Below are 19,447 nucleotides of genomic sequence, written 5' to 3'. Positions count from 1 at the left end.
CCAGACACTTATAGTCAGCCATCTTACTGACGTCACTCTTCATGTCTTGTCGTTTCTTGATTAAACTAGCCGAGTATTTGTCTATTTTAATTGGTCATTCGAAAAAGCCAGCTGTTTATTGACTTACTGATTGAATATATCTCTTTTGATTGAATGACTTTTGCTTTTCCTTTTATTAATTCATTTCTGGATTTGATTACCTTGTAAATTTTGGTCTTTCATGATCCATGACAGTTTACTCATACTTTCCCACTCTTCGCCCTTTTTTAGTGGGAGTATTCTTCAGCTTGATCTTTCTGCGTATCACAATTTAATCTTGTTTTTGTTTTTCCGTCTTTTTGTTTCCTGGTAATTCTGTTTCTCTGGAGGTTCATGCTTTTGTTTGTTGAATTTGGTTAGTCTAATGCATGCTGCTAGTTTTCATAAGTGATTGGTGATTCATGGTTTTATTCATATTTGTAACTAAAGAGTCTAGATTAAATCTGTTAATTTTTCTCTAGCCCATGTGAGAATCCCATTTATGGCCGGGCGCGGTGGCTCACGCCCATAATCCCAGCACTTTGGGAGGCCGAGGCGAGCGGATCAGGAGGTCAGGAGATGGAGACCATGCTGGCTAACACGGTGAAACCCCGTCTCTACTAAAAATAGAAAAAAAAAAAAAAGCTGGGTGTGGTGGCGGGCACCTGTAGTCCAGGAGAATGGCGTGAACCCAGGAAGTGGAGCTTGCGGTGAGCCGAGATCGCACCACTGCACTCCAGCCTGGGCGACAGAGCGAGACTCTCTCTCAACAACAAAAAAAGAATCCCATTTATGTGTTATTGAATCTAGGGTCTGATTAAAATATTTATCTCCGGCCGGGCACGGTGGCTCACGCCTGTAATCCCAGCACTTTGGTAGGCCGAGGCAGACGGATCACGAGGTCAGGAGATCGAGACCATCCTGGCGAACATGGTGAAACCCCGTCTCTACTAAAAATACAAAAAAATTAGCCAGGCGTGGTGGCGGGCACCTGTAGCCCCAGCTCCTGGGGAGGCTGAGGCAGGAGAATGACGTGAACCTGGGAGGTGGAGCTTGCAGTGAGCCGAGATCGTGCCACTGCACTCCAGCCTGGGCGACAGAGCGAGACTCCGTCTCAAAAAAAAAAAGAAAGAAAAAAGAAAAAATTTATCTCCTCTAGAGATTATTAAGAAGGAGTGGAACTTGTAGGTGACTTACCTGTTGAGTTTAGAGTCTCCTTTCTTCCTGCAATCTCTAAGTAAATTGGAAAAACTTCCCTGTTTTTCTGGCTCCTGTCTTAACTTTGTAACCCTCCCCTTCCAGAGAGCCTCTTATTTTATATATTAAGTATTAACATATGCTAGAGTTGTCTAGTGTTTATCGATATGTGAATAATCATTATAGATTTATGTTTTAATATTTTATAGGACTAAATCATTTTGCTACTTTAAAAAAATCATGAAGGTACATTATTTGAAGTTTGAGGAAGAAAGGACTTTGGTAACAAAGGACAGCTATTTTAAGCAGAGAAACAGCAGGAGAGATTTCTGTAAGAAGGTACCAGCTCAGATTCCACTGTTCATAATTTTGGTGAGGGACTCTGCAGAATCACGTTTACTAAGTTGGGTTAGGCCCATCTCTCATTATTTGTTATAATTTTCTCACATGATTTTTCTTTATTGTTTCATATGCTTTTAGGATAATGTAGTTAAAAAGAACTATGTATTGTATTTTGACTATAAATCTACCAAATATACAAACTTAATTTGAGAATGATTGACAGCATTATAATATTGGAGATTTCCAGGACAAGGGATGTTGTCAAGTTTATCCATTTCTAGATTAAATTCTATATGATTAAGAATCAGTAACAACTTAGGAAGATCTTTAAAATAACCAAAGATCTATTTCACAATTTCCATCACTTTTCTACTGACTTAAACACCAATTTAAAAAAAAAAAAAAAGGCAAGCACCTCAAGAATCAATATAGAAGGTACATTTAAAAAACATCTTCAGTACAACTGGAGTTATGAACACTGACTAAACATTTGATAACATTAAGGAATTACTGTTAATTTGTTAGGTATTGCTAATTTGATACTACTGCTAACAGTATTTAGGTTATGTTGTTTAAAAAGAGTACTGATCTTTGAGACATATACATTGAAATAGGATTTCTGGAATTTGCTTCAAAGTTATATAAGGTAGAAAGTATATAGGAGTATGAAACAAGATTGACCATGAGTTGCTAATTGTTGATCATTGTGTGGTTTATTATATTATTCTGTTTTCTTCATAGATGTTTGAAGTTTTCCATAATAAAAGTTAAAAATAAAGACAAATGTGCAATATCAAAAGGAAGAAAAATAAGTAATGAGAAGTACTGCTAACCACATTTATAGCCACAAGACCAAAGTACTTTTAAAATTTGATTCTATTGTTCCCTGCCCACTTAAAGGTAACCTGTTGACCTTAAGCAAAATTACAAAGTAGGTGTAGTTTATATTCTTTATTTCTTATGTCATCTTTCTTCATCTTAGTCCAATACTTGTTTTCCTTCTCCTTTGTCAAGTGCACATTGTCCTCTTGTTCACCTCTTTACCTTCAAAAATTGTCAGTAATCCATGAAACTCCCATAGATGAACCTGTCCAAGTTAACATACAAGAGAAGAATGCTTTGTGAGGGAGATCAGGGATAGAAGACAGGAAATAGGTCTGATAGAGTATTAGAAAAAGATTTGAACATTTAGAAAAATACTGGTAAAAATGGGAGAAGCTTGTTGGAACATTTGGAAAAAACAAGAGTTCCGTATGAAAAACACTATTGATTTTATTTTTAAAAATTGAGAATCTGAAGATAGAGAAGGTAAAAGCTGAAACCTCTAGTATTCTAACAGAAAATAGATAATGTCCAAAATGAGTCGATCACAAAGTAGCAATATTAGCATATTATCCAGAAAGAAGAGAAACTACGAACAGATCTGATTAGAAGGAACAATTAAGTTCCTAGTAATTAATTATGGGAGTAGGATAAGTTGGGAGAAGGGTAAGTATCATGGAACAGAAAACTGTATTTGTAAGCCATTTAGTAGTACAATCTGACGTTTAACAGTGTTTGCATTTTATTTTAATAAAAATAAAAATATTAAAAACGACTTCTGTATTTATTGTTGATTTATTCTAAGAAACATCAACAAGAGATAAAACTAATAAAATTAAGATTATAATAGGAGGGGTCTAGCATCACTCTCTTACGTGTATATATGTTGTCCCAGCATCAGTTGTTGAAAAGACTGTTTTTTCTTTATTGCATTGTCTTGGCACATTGTCAGAATCAATTGACCATAAATTTATGGATTTGTTTCTAGCCTCTTGTTTAGTTGTGTGTCTGTCTATATGCTAGTTCCACGCAGTCTTGATTACTGTAGCTTTTTAGTAAGTTTTGAAATTGAGAAGTGTGGGGTCTCCAACTTTGTTGTTCTTTTTGAAGACTCTTTTGGGTATTCTGGGTTTTTTCGAGTTTCCATATGAATGGAATGAGCTTGTCAATTTCTACAAAAAAAAAGAAAAGGCAGTTGAGATTTTGATAGGGAGTATATTAAACCTGTAGGTTAATTTGGGAACTGTTGCCATTTTAATAATAAGTCCTCTGATCCATGAACATGGGATGTCATTCCCTTTATTTAGGTCTTCTTTCAATGATGTTTTATAGTTTCATTGTACAAATTTTGTACTACTTCTTTTACATCTATTTCTCAGTATTTTATTGTTTTTGATGCTACTATAAAAGGAATGGTTTTCTTCATTTTTGGATGGTTTGTCACTAGTGTATAGAAATACACTGTATGTAACAACATATTGATTGTTTCGTATTAATCTTGTATACTGAAACCTTGGCGAACGCACTTATTAATGATAATAAATTTTTGTATATTAGGATTTTCCATATACAAAATAATATGATCTGCAAATATAAATTGTTTTACTTATTGCTTTCCAGTCTGAATGCCTTTTCTTTATTTTCTTTTTCTTTTCTTTTTTTGCTTAACAGCCCTGTCTAGAACCTCCAATACAAAGTTGAATAAAAATGCCAAAAGTGTACAGCCTTATTTTATTCCTTATTAGGAGTAAAAGCACCATTAAGTATGATGCTAGCTGTGGGTTTTTCATAGAGAAGCCTTTTATCAGTGAAGAATTTCCCTTCTATTTTTAGTTTGGTGAATGTTTTTATTATGAAAGGGTTTTGGGTTTTGTCTAATGATTTTCTTTGTCTGAAATGTCATTTGGTTTTGTTCTTTGTTCTATTAATAGAGTATATTGATTGAGTTTTTCTATGTTGAACCACTCTTGCATTTCTGGGATAAAATGAACTTGGCCATTATGTACAGTTGTTTGTATATGTCACTGGATTCAGTTTGCCAGTATTTTGTTTAAGATTTTTGCATTTGTATTTCTAGGAGAGATTGGCGGTAATTTTTTTGTGTGTGATGTTGTTGGGTTTAGTATCAGGGTAATTGGTCTCATAGAATGAGTTGAAAGGTGTTTCTTTTTCTTCTCTTTTTTTTTTTGAAGGAGTTTGTGAAGTATTGGTTTTAATTCTTTTTTAATTAATTGATAGAATTCAGCGAAGGCTGGTTCTGAGCTTGCAGGAAGTTTCTGATTCCTAAATTAGACTTTTTCCTTCTTATAAGTCTATTTGAATTTTCTATTTTTTTCCTCGAGTAACGTTTTTAAATTTGAAAAATATAAAGCAAGTGCAAAGTTGTAGGTGTATATAAGGTAGTCTGATAAAGTCCAAATTGCATATAAAAATCTATCCTGCTTTTAATTCCTGGGAAGTCAATTTGAAACTCATACTGTTTAACAGTTTCATTTTTTAAAATATTATTTTTCAAGAGTATTCTTAATGTCTATTTGCATTATTAAAATAATTTTACTTCACAACGGCTTGAAATTTACATTTTTTGTTGTTTTTTATGTTACTTTTATCTCAGCAGCAATGCAGCAAGTCTTGGAAAACCTTACAGAGCTGCCCTCATCTACTGGAGCAGAAGAAATAGACCTAATTTTCCTCAAGGGAATTATGGAGAATCCTATTGTAAAATCACTTGCTAAGGTATATAGATTTATTCATAGGATTACTGAATTATTTTGGACATAGTTTTTACAGAGATATTTTCAGATATTACTGTTTTAGAAGTTGGTTGATATACATTAGGTTTAGTTAGCAAATAAAAACACTTAGCACATAATGAATTCTTAGTATATGCAAAAATTAGGCCACTTTTCTCTTTTCTATTCTGACTTTAAATACAGGATGAAATGACTCTTAGTTTTGCCATAATGCCTTTAAGGTTTAGAGAAATCATACCTGCACAGTTGTGTTTTAACAGGACCTGTGAAAAAGATCCTGATCCTATTTCCATTTTCAACAATGGCAAGGTACTGATTTTCTTTTTTTGCATTACACCGTGTACCTACTTTTCATTTAAGTTATTGACTTCCTTTATCTAGTGCTGTTTTGAAATTTTGTTATTTGTTGCATAAGCCTGTTATTTTAAGCCTGTTTCCCTAGTCAACTGTGGCGTAATCTCTTTAACTCATTGATAAATATACTTTACAAGCATTTTTATTAAATAATTATTATATACTAAAGCTTAATGTATTATCTGTTTTACAAACCTGCTATACACTTCTTTAGAGCCCCCCCAAATGACTCTTGCTTTCAAGAATCTATGCCACATGCCTTCTTTGACCTTTTCTTCGTAGAGCCATCTTGTGCCTTTTAGTTTTTGCACTACGAGAATGTTGATTTCACTCTCTTCTGTGATTTTTTCTTAGCCACAGTTTATTATTTGTTTTCTTCCAAGATCTCTGAAAAATACCTTTTACCGGGTTTTCTACTAGTGAGAGTGAGTTAATGATGCAGATTCTTTTTTTTTTTTTTTTTTTTTTGAGAGGAAGTCTCACTTTGTCGCCCAGGCTAGAGTGCACTGGCACAATCTTGGCTTACTGAAACCTCTGCCTTCTGAGTTCAAGTGATTCTTCTGCCTCAGCCTCCCAAGTAGCTGGGACTACAGGCATGTGCCACCACTCCTGGCTATTTTTGTATTTTTAGCAGAGGAGGGGGTTTCATCCTGTTGGCCAGGCTGGTCTCGAACTCCTGACCTCAAATGAGCCACCAGGCCCGGACAATGATACAGATTCTTCATTTTACTTACATATTTACTCATGCTAAAATCACATGGTATAAAGGTCCTTAGGCAGAAACGAATCCTCTTGCAGATCATCCAACTGGAATTTTTATTTTAGTCATTTTTTACTATATTTTCCAATGTTCATTAGATATTTTTATATTTTAATAATAATATACAGGGTATTATTTCAGATTCAAACTTGTCATAAACATTAATTCCTGCTGTGTTAAAGTAATAGCTCCAGGGTCTGTTGAAATTAGTAGGAACTGTTTAAGTTTATGTTAAGTAGTTTACCTGGGTTCTTACTGTACTTTTAAAATAGTTTTTTACTCTTTTCTTGATGTTATTCTGTTGATTGTCAGTTTATTGTCCATGTATCTGTTACACTGTTATGTCCATGTTTGATTTATAGCTTTTGATCTATAAATTTAAAAACTATATAATAAGGCACTTATAACATGCTTACAGTTTACAAAGGTCTTTAAAATACACTGTTTTGTCTTAACAACTTTATGAATTTAAAATATACTGTTTTATCTTTCAACAGCTTTTGAATCAAAAAGTAAGACTCAGAGTAAATAAGTGTTGTATCTAAGGTCTCTCTGCTAGCAAATGACAGATGAGGTTTTAGGCCATGTGTTCTATCGTCAAATTCTGTGTTCTAACTGCTACAACACAGGGTAATGGGGTATGTGTGTGTATGTGTATACTTATCTTAAAAACTGGTGTGAGTAAAAATTTGCTGGTTTTGTGCCATTAATGTTGGCATTTCAGAGGATCATCTTGTTCATTATTCTTAACAGTTGCAATGGTTGGATGACTTTTGAGCAGGTAAGGTGCTACTGTACTCTTTTGAGGATAAAAATGAAATAAAGCAAAGAATTACCCAATAATATGCAACATCCAAGCAGACTCTTAATAAGGAAAAACAATGGTAGTTCAATATTCCTATAATATAGGTTAAAAAGAATCCCAGAAATAGGGGAGGAATTCCGCTTCCAAGAAAGAAATAGTAAGTCACAGCAGGTTAGCACTCTCATTTAACAAGTAAAGGGATAAAAGAGGCACACATTGCTAGATATACAGAGAGGCAGGAATATCTGGCCACTAATCATGAGAAAAACAACAGAGGCAGTCCCAAAAATGGTTCTTTTATTAGCATTTATACACTAGGATTTGAAAATAACTTATTAATGTATTTTTAATAGAAGAAAAGGGAGAAAAGGCATGTAAAATAGTATTAGAAAATCAATAAAAAAAATCAAATGAACAATTTAGGATCAAGAATACAGTATCTGAAATTAGTTCACGGATAGAAGACTAGACACAACAAGAGGGAATAAGTGAGTTTAAAGATAGGTTATTAGAAAATATTCAAACAAAAGCTAATAGAAAAGAAAGAATGAAAAAAAGGTAACAGAATATGTGAAATATACTGAAAATGTTTAATATATATGTAGTTTGTAATTCCAGAAAGAAAGGAGAGAGGGAAGAAGAAATATAGTCAAACCCTATACTTTTGCATTTTACTTTATTCCCCTGTGGAGATACTGCCTTTTTAATAAATAATCAGCTAATGGGCAAAATAACCAGCTAGCACTATAATGATGGGATCAGATTTACACATAACAATATTAACCTTAGATGTAAATGGCTAAATATCCCAATTAAAAGACATAGACCAGCAAATTGGATAAAGAATCAAGACCCACCAGTCTGCTGTATTCAGGAGACACATCTCATGTGCAGTGACACACATAGGCTCAAAATAAAGGGATGGAGGAAGATTTACCATACAAATGTAAAGCAAAAAAAAGCAGGTATTGCAATCCCAATCTCTGATAAAACAGACGTTAAATCAACAAAGATCAAAAAAGACAAAGAAGGGCATTACATAATGGTAAAGGGATCAGTGCAACAGGAAGAGCTAACTATCCTAAATATATATGCAGCCAATACAGGAGTACCCAGATTCATAAAGCAAGTTCTTAGAGACCTACAGAAACTTAGACTCCCACACAATAATAATGGGAGACTTTTACACTCCACCGTCAATATTAGACAGATCAACAAGACAGAAAATTAACAAGGATATTCAGGACTTGAACTCAGTTTTGGACCAAGTGGACCTAATAGACATCTACAGAACTCTCCACCCCAAATCAGCAGAATATACGTTCTTCTCGGCATTGCATAGCACTTATTCTAAACTCAACCACATAATTGGAAGTAAAACACTCCTCAGCAAATGCAAAAGAACGGAAATCATAACAAAGAGTCTCTCAGACCACGGTGCAATCAAATTAGAACTTAAGATTGAGAAACTCAAAACCATACAACTACATGGAAATTGAACATCCTACTCCTAAATGACTACTGAGTAAATAAGAAAATTAAGGCAGAAATAAATAAGTTCTTTGAAACCAATGAGAACAAAGACACAGTGTACCAGAATCTCTGGGACACAGCTAAAGCAGTGTTTGGAGGGAAATTTATAGCACTAAATACCCACAGGAGAAAGCAGGAAAGATGTAAAATCAACACCCTCCAATTTTGCAAGAAGTTTTGCTTAGATAAAATGCTCGCAAACAACATTACATGCTATGGAGAAATCTTTCATGAAAGGAGAGTCCATCAATTTGGCAAACCTTATTATTGTCTTATTTTAAGAAATTGCCACAGCCACCCAAGCCTTCAGCAACCACCACCTTGATCGGTCGGCAGCCATCAGCATCAAGGCACGACCTTACGCTAGCAAAAAGATTTCGACTTTCTGAAGGCTCTGATCATTAGCATTTTAACCTTTCAAGTATTTTTAAATTAAGATATGTACATCGTCTTTTAGACATATTGCAGTTGCACACTTAATAGACCGCCTTGTCATGTAAACATAATTTTTATATGCACAGGGAAACAAAAAAAAGTTGTGTGACTTACTTTGTTGCAGTATTTGCTTTATTGTGGTTATCTGGAACAGAACCTGCAGTATCTCTGAGCTATGCCTATACTGCTAGTAGAATGTTGAAACCTTCGACTATAATAGTAGATTAACCTATCTCTTTTTGCAGTTCTGTCATTTTACCTCCCATATTTTAATGCTCTTTTGTTAAACACACATTCACTAAGATTGTTATATCATCTCAGAAAATTAACTCTTATCATTATGTAATTCTTCTCTTTGTTCCCAATAATTTTTCTTGCTCTGAAGTCTGCCCTGTCTGAAATTAATATAGCTACTCCAGTTTTCTTTTAGTTAATGTTAGCATGATGTGTCTTTCTCCATACCTTTAGTTTTAATCTCTCTGTATCTTTGTATTTAAAGTAAGTTTCTGGTAGAAAACATGTAATTCCATCTTTTTTTATTCACTCTGACAGTCTGGTTTTTTTTGTTTGTTTTTTTTTTATTTTAGATGGAGTCTCACTCTGTTGCCAGGCTTGAGAATGCAGTGGCGCCATCTTGGCTCCCTACAACCTCAGACTCCCTGGTTCAAGCAATTCTCCTGCCTCAGCCTCCCAAGTAGCTGGGATTACAGGCACGCCCAGCTAATTTTTGTATTTTTAGTAGTGATGGTTTTCACCACGTTGGCCAGAGTGGTCTCGATATCTTGCCCTTGTGATCCGCCCACCTCAGCCTCCCGAAATGCTGGGATTAAGGCGCGAGCCACCGCACCCAGCTGACAGTCTCTTTTAAGTGCTTTAGATCATTGATGTTTACATGTTTATTGGTGTAATTTGATTAATATCTTTCATACTATTACTGTTTTGTATTTGTTGCCTGCTTGCCTGCCTGCCTTCCTTTTTTCCTTGTGTCTCTCACTCATTTTGTGTTTTCTGTTTTAACTAAACATTGTATGTGATTTCAACTTTTTCTCCTCTCTTAGCATGTTGATTAGACTTTTAAAAAAACCTTTTAGCAGTTCTTGATTTCGAAGACGTTTGCAGTCTAATGTACTTTCAAATAACACCATACCACTTCATGGGTAGTGCAACTACCTTATAAATAACAGTGTTTCCAGTTTCTCTCTCCTGTCCCATATAATATTGCTATCATTCATTTCATTTACTCATAAGCTATAATAATCAAATACCTTGTTGTGAATAAAACTATTATCTATTAAATCAATTAGGAATAAGAAAAGTAAAAGATTTTATTTTACCTTTTTTTCCTCTCTCTCTAGCACTCTTCTTTATATAGACCCAAGTTTTGCACTTACATCATTTTCCTTCTTTCTGATGAATGTCTTTTAACATTTCTTGCAAGACAGGTATACTAGTAACAAATATTCTCAATTTTTGTTTGAAAAAGTCCTTTTTGTTCTGTCTTGTTTTGTTTTTTACTTTTGAATGATAACTTTACTGGATAGATAATTCCAGGTTGGTGGAGTTTTTTTTTTTTTTCTTTCAACATTTTAAAGATTTCACTCTATTCTCTGCATGTTTCCTGAAGAGTTCAGTATAATTCTTTTGCTGGCTTCTCTACAGGTAAGGTTCCCCCCAACACCTGTTCTTTCAATATTTTGTTTTGAATTTTCTGCAGTTTGAATATAATACACCTACACTTAGAATTCTGGGTTTTTATCTTGCACAATGTTCTGTGAGCCTCCTGGATCTGTGGTTTGGTGTCCATCATTAATTTAGGAAAATTCTCAGTTTCAGATTTTGTAACATTTTGGATTTTAGATTTTTGGATTAGAGATACTCAACCTATATTATGAATAGTGCTGCCATAAATGTTGTTGGATACACTTTTATGTAGACATAGTTTTTATTTCTCCTGGGTTTATAACTAGGTAACTCTGTCTCATTGAGGAACTGCCGGACTGTTATCTATAGTAGCTGTACCATTTTTTATTCCCACCAGGAGTGTACAAGAATTCTAATATCTCTGTATCATCTTCAACACTTGTTATTTGATTTTTTGGTTCTTAATTGTCCTAGTGGGTATGAAGTGGTATTTTATTAGGTTTTGATATGTGTTTCCCTGGAGACTTAATAATGTTGAGCATCTTTTCATGTGCTTATTGACCATTTGTACATATTTTTTGGAGAAATATCTATTTAGATTCTTTGCCCATTTTTAAATTGAGTCATATTTATTATTATGAAGTTTTAAGAGTCTTTTATGTATTCTAGGTACAAGTCTTTTATCAGATATATGATTTGCAAATATTTCTCCCATTATATAGATTGTCTTTTTACTTTTCATCATAGTGCCTTTTGAAGCACAGAAGTAGTTGTTTTTTTGTTTTTTTTTTTTTTTTTTTGAGATGGAGTCTCGCTCTGTCGCCTAGGCTGTAGTGTAGTGGCACGATATCGGCCCACTGCAAACTCTGCCTCCCAGGTTCATGCCATTCTCCTGCCTCAGCCTCCTGAGTAGCTGGGACTACAGGCACCCGCCACCATGCCCTGCTAATTTTTTGTATTTTTAGTAGAGATAGGGTTTCACCATGTTAGCCAGGATGGTCTCGATCTCCTGACCTCATGATCTATCCACCTCGGCCTTCCAAAATGCTGGGATTACACTTGTGAGCCACCATGCCCGGCCAAAGCACAGAAGCTTTTAATTTGATGAAGTCCAAGTTGTCTTTTTGTCTTTTGTTGCCTTGTGATTTTGATCTCGTATGTAAGAATCCTTTGCTAAATCCATGGTCATGAAGATTTACCCATGTTTCGCAAGAGTTTTATAGTTTTAGCTCTTACATTTAGGTGTTGGATCTATTTTAAGTTAGTTTTTTGTATATGATATGTTAGGCACCAACTCTGTCTTTTACATATGCATCTCTAGTCCATTTGTTGAAGAGACTATCGTTTCAAATGGTGTTTCAGCACCATTTGTTGAAAGGAATATTTTTCCCCATTGAGTGGTTGTGGGCACCTTTGTCTAACATGCAACAGTTGGCCACTGACATGTTTTTTTTTTTTTTTACTTCCAGTTCTATTCCGTTGATCTATTGATCTTTCCTTGTGTCAACATCATGTTTTGATAACTCTTGTGTAGTATACGTTTTGAAATCAGGAAATGTAAGTACTCCTACTTTGTTCTTTTTCAGGATTGTTTTCACTGTTCTGGATCCCTTTGCAACTCTGTAAGAATTTTAGAATCAGTTTGTCCATTTCTATAAACGTGTCACTGAGGATTCCAATAGGCCTTGCATTGAATCCGTAGTTCATTCTGGGGAGTATTGCCATCTTAACAGTGATAAGTCTTCTGATCCATGAACATTTATTTAAATCTTTAATTTCTTTCAACAATGTTTTGTAATTTTCAGAGCGTAAGTCTTGCACTTATTTCGTTAATTATACTCCTAGGTATTTATTCTTTTGAATGCTGTTATGAATGGACTTGTTTTTTAAATTTCATTTTCAGATTTTTCATTGCTAGTATATAGAAATATAATTGAGTTTTGTAATTTGATCTTATATATCTTGCAACCTTGCTGAACTTAATTTTTTATTCAAATAGTCTTTTAGTGAATTCCTTCGGATTTTCTAAATACAAGGTCATGTCATCTGAATATAGACAGTTTTATTTCTTTTCAACCTGAATGACTCTTTTATTTTTCTTGCCTAATTGTCCTGGCTGTAACCTCCAGTACAGATGTTAAATAGAAGTGATGAGAGTGGACATCTTTGTCTTGTTTCTGCTCTTAAGGGGAAGTACCTAATCTTTAACTAGTAAATATAATGGAAGCTGTGGGTTTATACTGCTATCCTAAACCTTGACTTTTTACATAAAATTTTGTATCAGTACCTGTGTAACAACTTTATTCTTTGTAAATGTGACATAGTATTTTATTGTGTGGATATGTCAGGTCTTTTGAGTCAGCCTTCTGATATTTAGATGGCCTTTTTCTTACAAGTTATGCTGTAATGTGTAATCTTACTACATGTTATTTTGTACATACACATGCACACACACACACACACACCCCTTTTTATGATAGATCTGAAAAGAATCAGTGTAAGGCTGGGCATGGTGGCTCACACCTGTAATCCTAGCACTTTGGGAGGCTGAGGTGGGTGGATCTCCTGAGGTCAGGAGTTCGAGTCCAGGCTGACCAACATGGAGAAACCCCGTCTCTACTAAAGATACAAAAATTAGCCAAGCGTGGTGGCGCATGCCTGTAATCCCAGCTACTCGGGAGGCTGAGGCAGGAGAATCGCTTGAACCCAGGAGGCAAAGATTGCAGTGAGCCACGATTGTGCCATTGCACTCCAGCCTGGGCAACAAGAGTGAAACTCCATCTCAAAAAAAAAAAAAAAAGAATCTCTGTAATTTTGGTGGATATGGTCAATTTGCTTACCAGTGTATGTTCCCACTAGAAAAAATACGTCAAAATGTCTGTCTTCTCCCACATTCTCACTGATCAGAATTTTTATCTCTGCCAATCTGATAAAGAGAAAAGGTATTTCATTATAGTTTTAGTTTGCACTTCTCTTATGAGTGAAGTTGTGTGTCTTTTCATATGTTTGAGATATTTGATACACAGTAGGTGACTATTGCAAATAACAGTGTAATACATATTTCAAAATAGCTAGAAGAGAAGATTTTGAATGTTGTCATCCCCCAAAAAAAATATTTAAAATAGTGGATATGGTAATTACACCATTTGATCATTATACTATGTATATACATGTATTGAAACATCACATTGTACACCATAAATATGTACAATATGTGTCAATTAGAAATATAAAATTAAATTTTTAAAGACAGGTTCCTGAATTTTTTTTCTGTGAATTTTTTGCTCAAACTCTTCACCCAGTTCTCTTAATGAGTCATTGATCCTTTTCTTATTGATTTGTAGAAGTCCTTCATAAGTAGTGATATTAGCTTTCTGTCTTGAATATGATTTGTGTTTTGACATTAGTTTGTCATTTGTATTTTGACTTTGTCGATTTTTGATGAGAAATTTATGCTGTTCATGAAGTTAATTTTATTGGGCCTTTTTTGAAATAATGTATGTATCTTTCAGATTTTGTGTTCTAGTTAGAAAGATCTTTCCCACTCAGAGGTTATAAAAAGGTTATTTTGTATTTCCTCTGAATACTATTAAAGCCAAGCTTTTAAAATGTTCTTTTTCTTTTAAAAATTTAACAGATTCCCTTTTCTAGTTGTTTGACATGTGTGGCTCTCCTAATTCTACAGATGTATCTAAGAGAAACTCAACAGTGCTATTTAGAAGTTTCCTGAGTACCTTGATATGTAACTTATCTAATCTCTGAGTTTGTGTTTTGGTTAACTAGGTGATTTCTGCTATATTCTTTACTCACTAGAGAATTACATTCTGATTTACTTATGCTTACTCTTTTTTTTTCCAGAGCAACAGAGCTCATTCTTTTTGATATAATGTATGCAGAAACAAAGTAGAAATTGAGTTCTCCATTCTCTCTGTCCCATTTCTACTCTCTGCTCAAAAATTCTTCTTTATTTTTGAATATTTGTGGACCTATGTTGATCTTGAGTTTTAGGTCTCTAGAATAAAAGAAGAGGGTGGTGCTTGATCACAGCCAAACTTATTTCCCATTTACTTAGCTTTTTCAAGATATCATAAGTAACTACTACATACATAACTCTTTTCTCAAAATATAGAAACAAAATTTATGTTATTGCCCTTGTGTTTTGGAAAGACCAGTTTTCTACACATAATAATAATAATATGATTATTATTTCAAAATGGTATTTGTCACTTTAGATATAGCCCACAACTTTTGTTTGCAAGCATGGTTGGATTGTCCTTGAGTGAAATGCCCAGAAGTTCTGAAAGAACATTTTCTTCTCTGAAGTTCATTTCTCAAAGGTGCAATGGTGAATAAAATCCTCAGAACAGGATATTTAAGAAGGCTAGGCCATATTTGTATCAGCTGCAGATATTCAATGCCAGTCATAGAATGTTCTTCCAACCACTTGTGGCAAGTGAAATATATTTTTATTGAGTTAAGCTAGTGTTGCAATAGTGGTCTTTAATTAAAAAAAAAAAAAAAAAAAGGAAACAAGAAGTATTTATTTAAATAGCATATGGCTCACTTGCTCCTCTGATTATTTTTTTGTGTTTTCTTTGTCTTTTTTAGTTTAATTAGTTAAAGTTGGTACTTGCCTCTTGGCAGCTAATTAAAAAAAATCTGACCTTAAAGTGAATTAGAGGTTCCAAGTTTCTGACAACATCTCAGAGCTTAAAAAGCTATATGTTAATAAATGTGGACCTGCATTTGCTTTCTTAGAAAAAGTAAAATTGATCCCAGTTGAACCCAAGTATGTTGGTTTTCCATGTTAATATATTTATACCTGCAGTTTCAAAAAAAAACTTTTTTCTCCCTTCAAGTTTTGTATTTTCTAGTGAGATTCTCTTCTTCCGTAGAACCAAACTGTGAGGCTGATATGAAGAAATCTTCAGATATTTTGGGGTTCTCTTCTAACATGATTCTGCCCTCTCACATGACTCTCCCGCCCGACCCCCAACCTCTTACCATCGGTCTTTCCACATTCCTACTTCTCCTCACCCAATTTGGGAGCATCGGGTTAATACACATACTAAGGAATGGAGTTTTCAAGTCATTGATCATTTCTGTTCCTTAACTTGTCCCAAAGTCCTGAATTAAACCAAGGACTGCTGATGTCTAAAGTACCGTTGCTGATCATATAACATTTTCCTGAAGAAAATAAACGGTCTTTTTTTTTTTTTTTTTTTTTTTTTTTTTTTTTTTTTTTTTGAGACGGAGTCTCGCTCTGTCGCCCAGGCTGGAGTGCAGTGGCCGGATCTCAGCTCACTGCAAGCTCCGCCTCCCGGGTTTACGCCATTCTCCTGCCTCAGCCTCCTGAGTAGCTGGGCCTACAGGCGCCCGCCACCCTCGCCCGGCTAGTTTTTTGTATTTTTTAGTAGAGACGGGGTTTCACTGTATTAGCCAGGATGGTCTCGATCTCCTGACCTTGTGATCCACCCGTCTCGGCCTCCCAAATGAATGGTCTTTATAGCTCTTACTTAGGGCAAAGGAGTGAAAGTCTAAGGGACAAGTAGTATTCTGAACCATAGAAGTATAAAATAACTATGAGGATAGATACGGTGTAATGGAATTAACACATCTAGACTGGAACAGTCATGCTAATAAGCAACAACTAAATTAAACTGACTGAGATATGTGTCATACATTTAAGTGAATGAGAATAATGCATCATTTATTGGATTGAATAATTAACTGCAATTTAATGTTAGAGTGGCTCTCTATATAAAGATGAAGTCAAGTAAGCTTTAGTAGATAGGAGTTCAAGTCTTGGTATTAGAGTACCTGACTCTGCCATTCACCAGTAATGTGAACTCATACAAATCACTTCACCTTTTTTTGCATCAGTTTCTTCGTCCATAATGTGAGTATAATATACCTACCTTTGCTGAATACACACACGCACACACACACTACTTAGAATATAGTATCCAACACAGAAAAAAAGTCCTTCAGTAGATGTTAAGGTTCTTCCCTTCCTTTTTTTTTTTCTTTGAAGCTTTCTTTTTATACTACGTTAAAATAATTCGAGTATTACAAGGTTAAAGATGCTAAATCAGGTAGTGGCTGTTTATTCCAGCAAATATTTCTATCTGAATAATTGGCGATTCTAGCTTATTTCATAAGAGTTAACTAATTCTGTAGATTATTTTCTGTTTTTTTCCAATGGTGATAATCTTTTTATGATAAATATTGAGTGTCCTCATCTTCTCATCCTTATCTGGCTTGTATTATATGTTCAGAAAATTGCAAATTTACCCATTTTCATTTTTTGTGGCATTTTCTAGTCTAATTTTTTTTTTTTTTTTTTTTTTTTTTGAGACAGAGTCTCTGTCGCCCAGGCTGTTGTGCAGTGGCATGATCTCGGCTCACTGCAACCTCTGCCTCCTGGGTTCAAGCAGTTCTCCTGCCTCAGCCTCCTGAGTAGCTGGGTAGCTGGGATTATAGGTGCCTGCCACCACGCCTGGCTAATTTTTGTATTCTTAGTAGAGATGGGGTTTCACCATGTTGGCCACGCTGATCTTGAACTTCTGAGCTCAAGTGATCCTCCCGTCTTGGTCTCCCAAAGTGCTGGGATTACAGGCATGAGCCACCATAGTTTAATTTGTTTTAATCTAAATCTCATAAAACTTCTTCTATTTAAATTACATTTGGTCTTTTGATACTTTTCTGTTTAGTAAGAGTTTTTTCTTCTTTCTCAGTATTTCATATGACTTTTAGAATTTCTTCTTTTAAGGTCTTTCTTTAAAATCTTAATATGTAGCTCTCTTTTCCACTTAAGAACTTATTTTACTCCTGTGAATTACCTAGAAAAAATAGATTTAAACAAGAAAAATTGTCTTTTAAAAATTAGAATGTTTTATTTGGACTCTGAAGGATCTACTCTGTATGAAAAAAAAAACCATCTGAAGTATTATAGTTTAGGTATCTGAAAAAGTTTAGTTGATACTGTTACCATTTGAAATGTGGATTTTTCTTTAGCAATCCTGGAAATGAATCCTAAGATACAAGATTTGCCATCCACATGGTTTTATTTATGAATTAAATTTTAATAATTATGCTTTTCCTGTCTTCAAAATTGTATAGCAACCATTTATCAGAAAAGCAAGGAATGCTTAAAAGATGGAGCCTGCTTAGTGTTCATTCTCAGTTTGAACTTAAAACTCGGCTTTACTCCTACTATGAAAGGATGATTAGAATTACTTACTTTCTGTAACAGTGTGGTTCGTGGTCTATTTTCTGTGAAAAAAGATTGTGAGATTAAGAAAAAAACAACTTTACTTGTAAAGACAGGAGAGGATCATTTTCCTAATTATGTAGTCTTTCAAAATCCAATTTAAGGACCACCTGCTCTAAACTGACTTTTTTTTCCCGCTGATTTTCAACATTGGAAGATACAAGCTTCTGGATTCTGGGGTTTCCAAAATTATTTTTATCATTTAAAAAAATATTAGCATATATAATTATCACATTCCTATTCCTTGTTTTTATTATGCATTCTCTTGGTGGTAAGGGACTGTAATAGGTTTTGTAAATAGTCAGCTGACCTGTCCGGTTTTTTCATGGTTTAGTTATAAAAATGAGTTTTTCATGACTTTCAGGATAGAACTAGAGGCCAAGATTTATTATATTTCTTGATATACTTACTGTAAAATCTATATATTGCCTCTGGTTGAAATACTAAATTTGGTTTATATGAATTAAACCTCCAAGTAATATATTTTAAAACTTTATGGAAAAGAAATAAACCATGGTCTGGTGCAAAACAAATAAGTATTATTACTTTAATACACTGTTATTTTTTCAGGCTCATGAGAGGCTAGAAGATTCCAAACTAGAAGCTGTCAGTGACAATAACTTGGAATTAGTCAATGAAATTCTTGAAGACATCACTCCTCTAATAAATGTGGATGAAAATGTGGCAGAACTGGTTGGTATACTCAAAGAGCCTCACTTCCAGGTGACTTTCCCTATCACTCAACTCTCAAGTTCCCTATATTCCCAAAGTATTCTCCTTTACTTTCCACTTTAAGGTGATGTTTTCTTCCAAGACTATTTAGGGCTATAATAGGTAAGTATGTAAATTCCAACCTTGGTATTTTAATGTCCTGATATACTGAGGATATATAAACAGACGTATATAACTACAATGCTACATAAATGTACACTGTTGCAGAAATACATCACAATGGATTTTCCTTTGTGCCGTTAAAGAAAACAACCTTAATTCACCATCAGACCACATGCTGGAGCCATTTTCCTCACTATGATAATGGATTTTTTTCTTCCTCACTACCATTCTGTTTCTTAGTCAATACTTTTTAGTATTGCTTCTCAAGATTGTTGTGCAGTCAGTGACCATGGAACATAAGAGAGCTGTGACAGTATAGAAACCATTATATAACATAATCTCCACAGGTACAGAAGTAAGTATGATTTTAGTAATGGCCTGTACCAGTGACGAGTTCATCAGTTTTACAAAGAAGAATGCATTTCAGAAGAGAAAAGGCAGGCAAGATTTCTTGTAACATATAATAATTAAGACAGTGTGGTATTGGGGAAGGTGTTAGAAAAATTAACTCACTGAAAAGAAGGAAATCCCCGATAAATACATCCCAGCCATATATGGTAACTTGATTTATGACTGGGACATTGCATTTTAGTGGAAAAAGAGTGGTGCTGGGATAGAATAAAGTAAACATCACCTGCTCTCTGCAAATCTTGGCACTGAAAATCAAATGGTAACAGCCT

At 34.4% G+C, this 19,447-nt stretch overlaps 1 protein-coding gene across 12 annotated transcripts in view; it reads left to right on the top strand.

The window, feature by feature from the left end:
* Positions 1-19,447, top strand: part of MPP6 (membrane palmitoylated protein 6) — a 104,155-nt gene that overhangs the window by 44,602 nt on the left and 40,106 nt on the right. For 5 of the 12 annotated variants that reach the window (XM_030933114.1, XM_030933108.1, XM_030933107.1 and 2 more), the window contains 2 exons: positions 4,994-5,115; positions 18,504-18,656. In XM_030933114.1, coding sequence (XP_030788974.1) covers positions 4,999-5,115; positions 18,504-18,656 — 270 coding nt within the window. In that variant the 5' untranslated portion in view covers positions 4,994-4,998. Of the gene's footprint in view, positions 1-2,438; positions 2,458-4,993; positions 5,116-18,503; positions 18,657-19,447 lie in introns of those variants that run through there. The other 7 variants (XM_030933113.1, XM_030933112.1, XM_010375933.2 and 4 more) reach the window with 3 other exon arrangements.

The sequence above is a fragment of the Rhinopithecus roxellana genome, chromosome 6 (assembly GCF_007565055.1).
Source record: "Rhinopithecus roxellana isolate Shanxi Qingling chromosome 6, ASM756505v1, whole genome shotgun sequence".
NCBI lineage: Eukaryota > Metazoa > Chordata > Mammalia > Primates > Cercopithecidae > Rhinopithecus > Rhinopithecus roxellana.
Note: the sequence above shows the minus strand (reverse complement) of the source record. Positions and strands in the feature narration are given on the sequence as shown.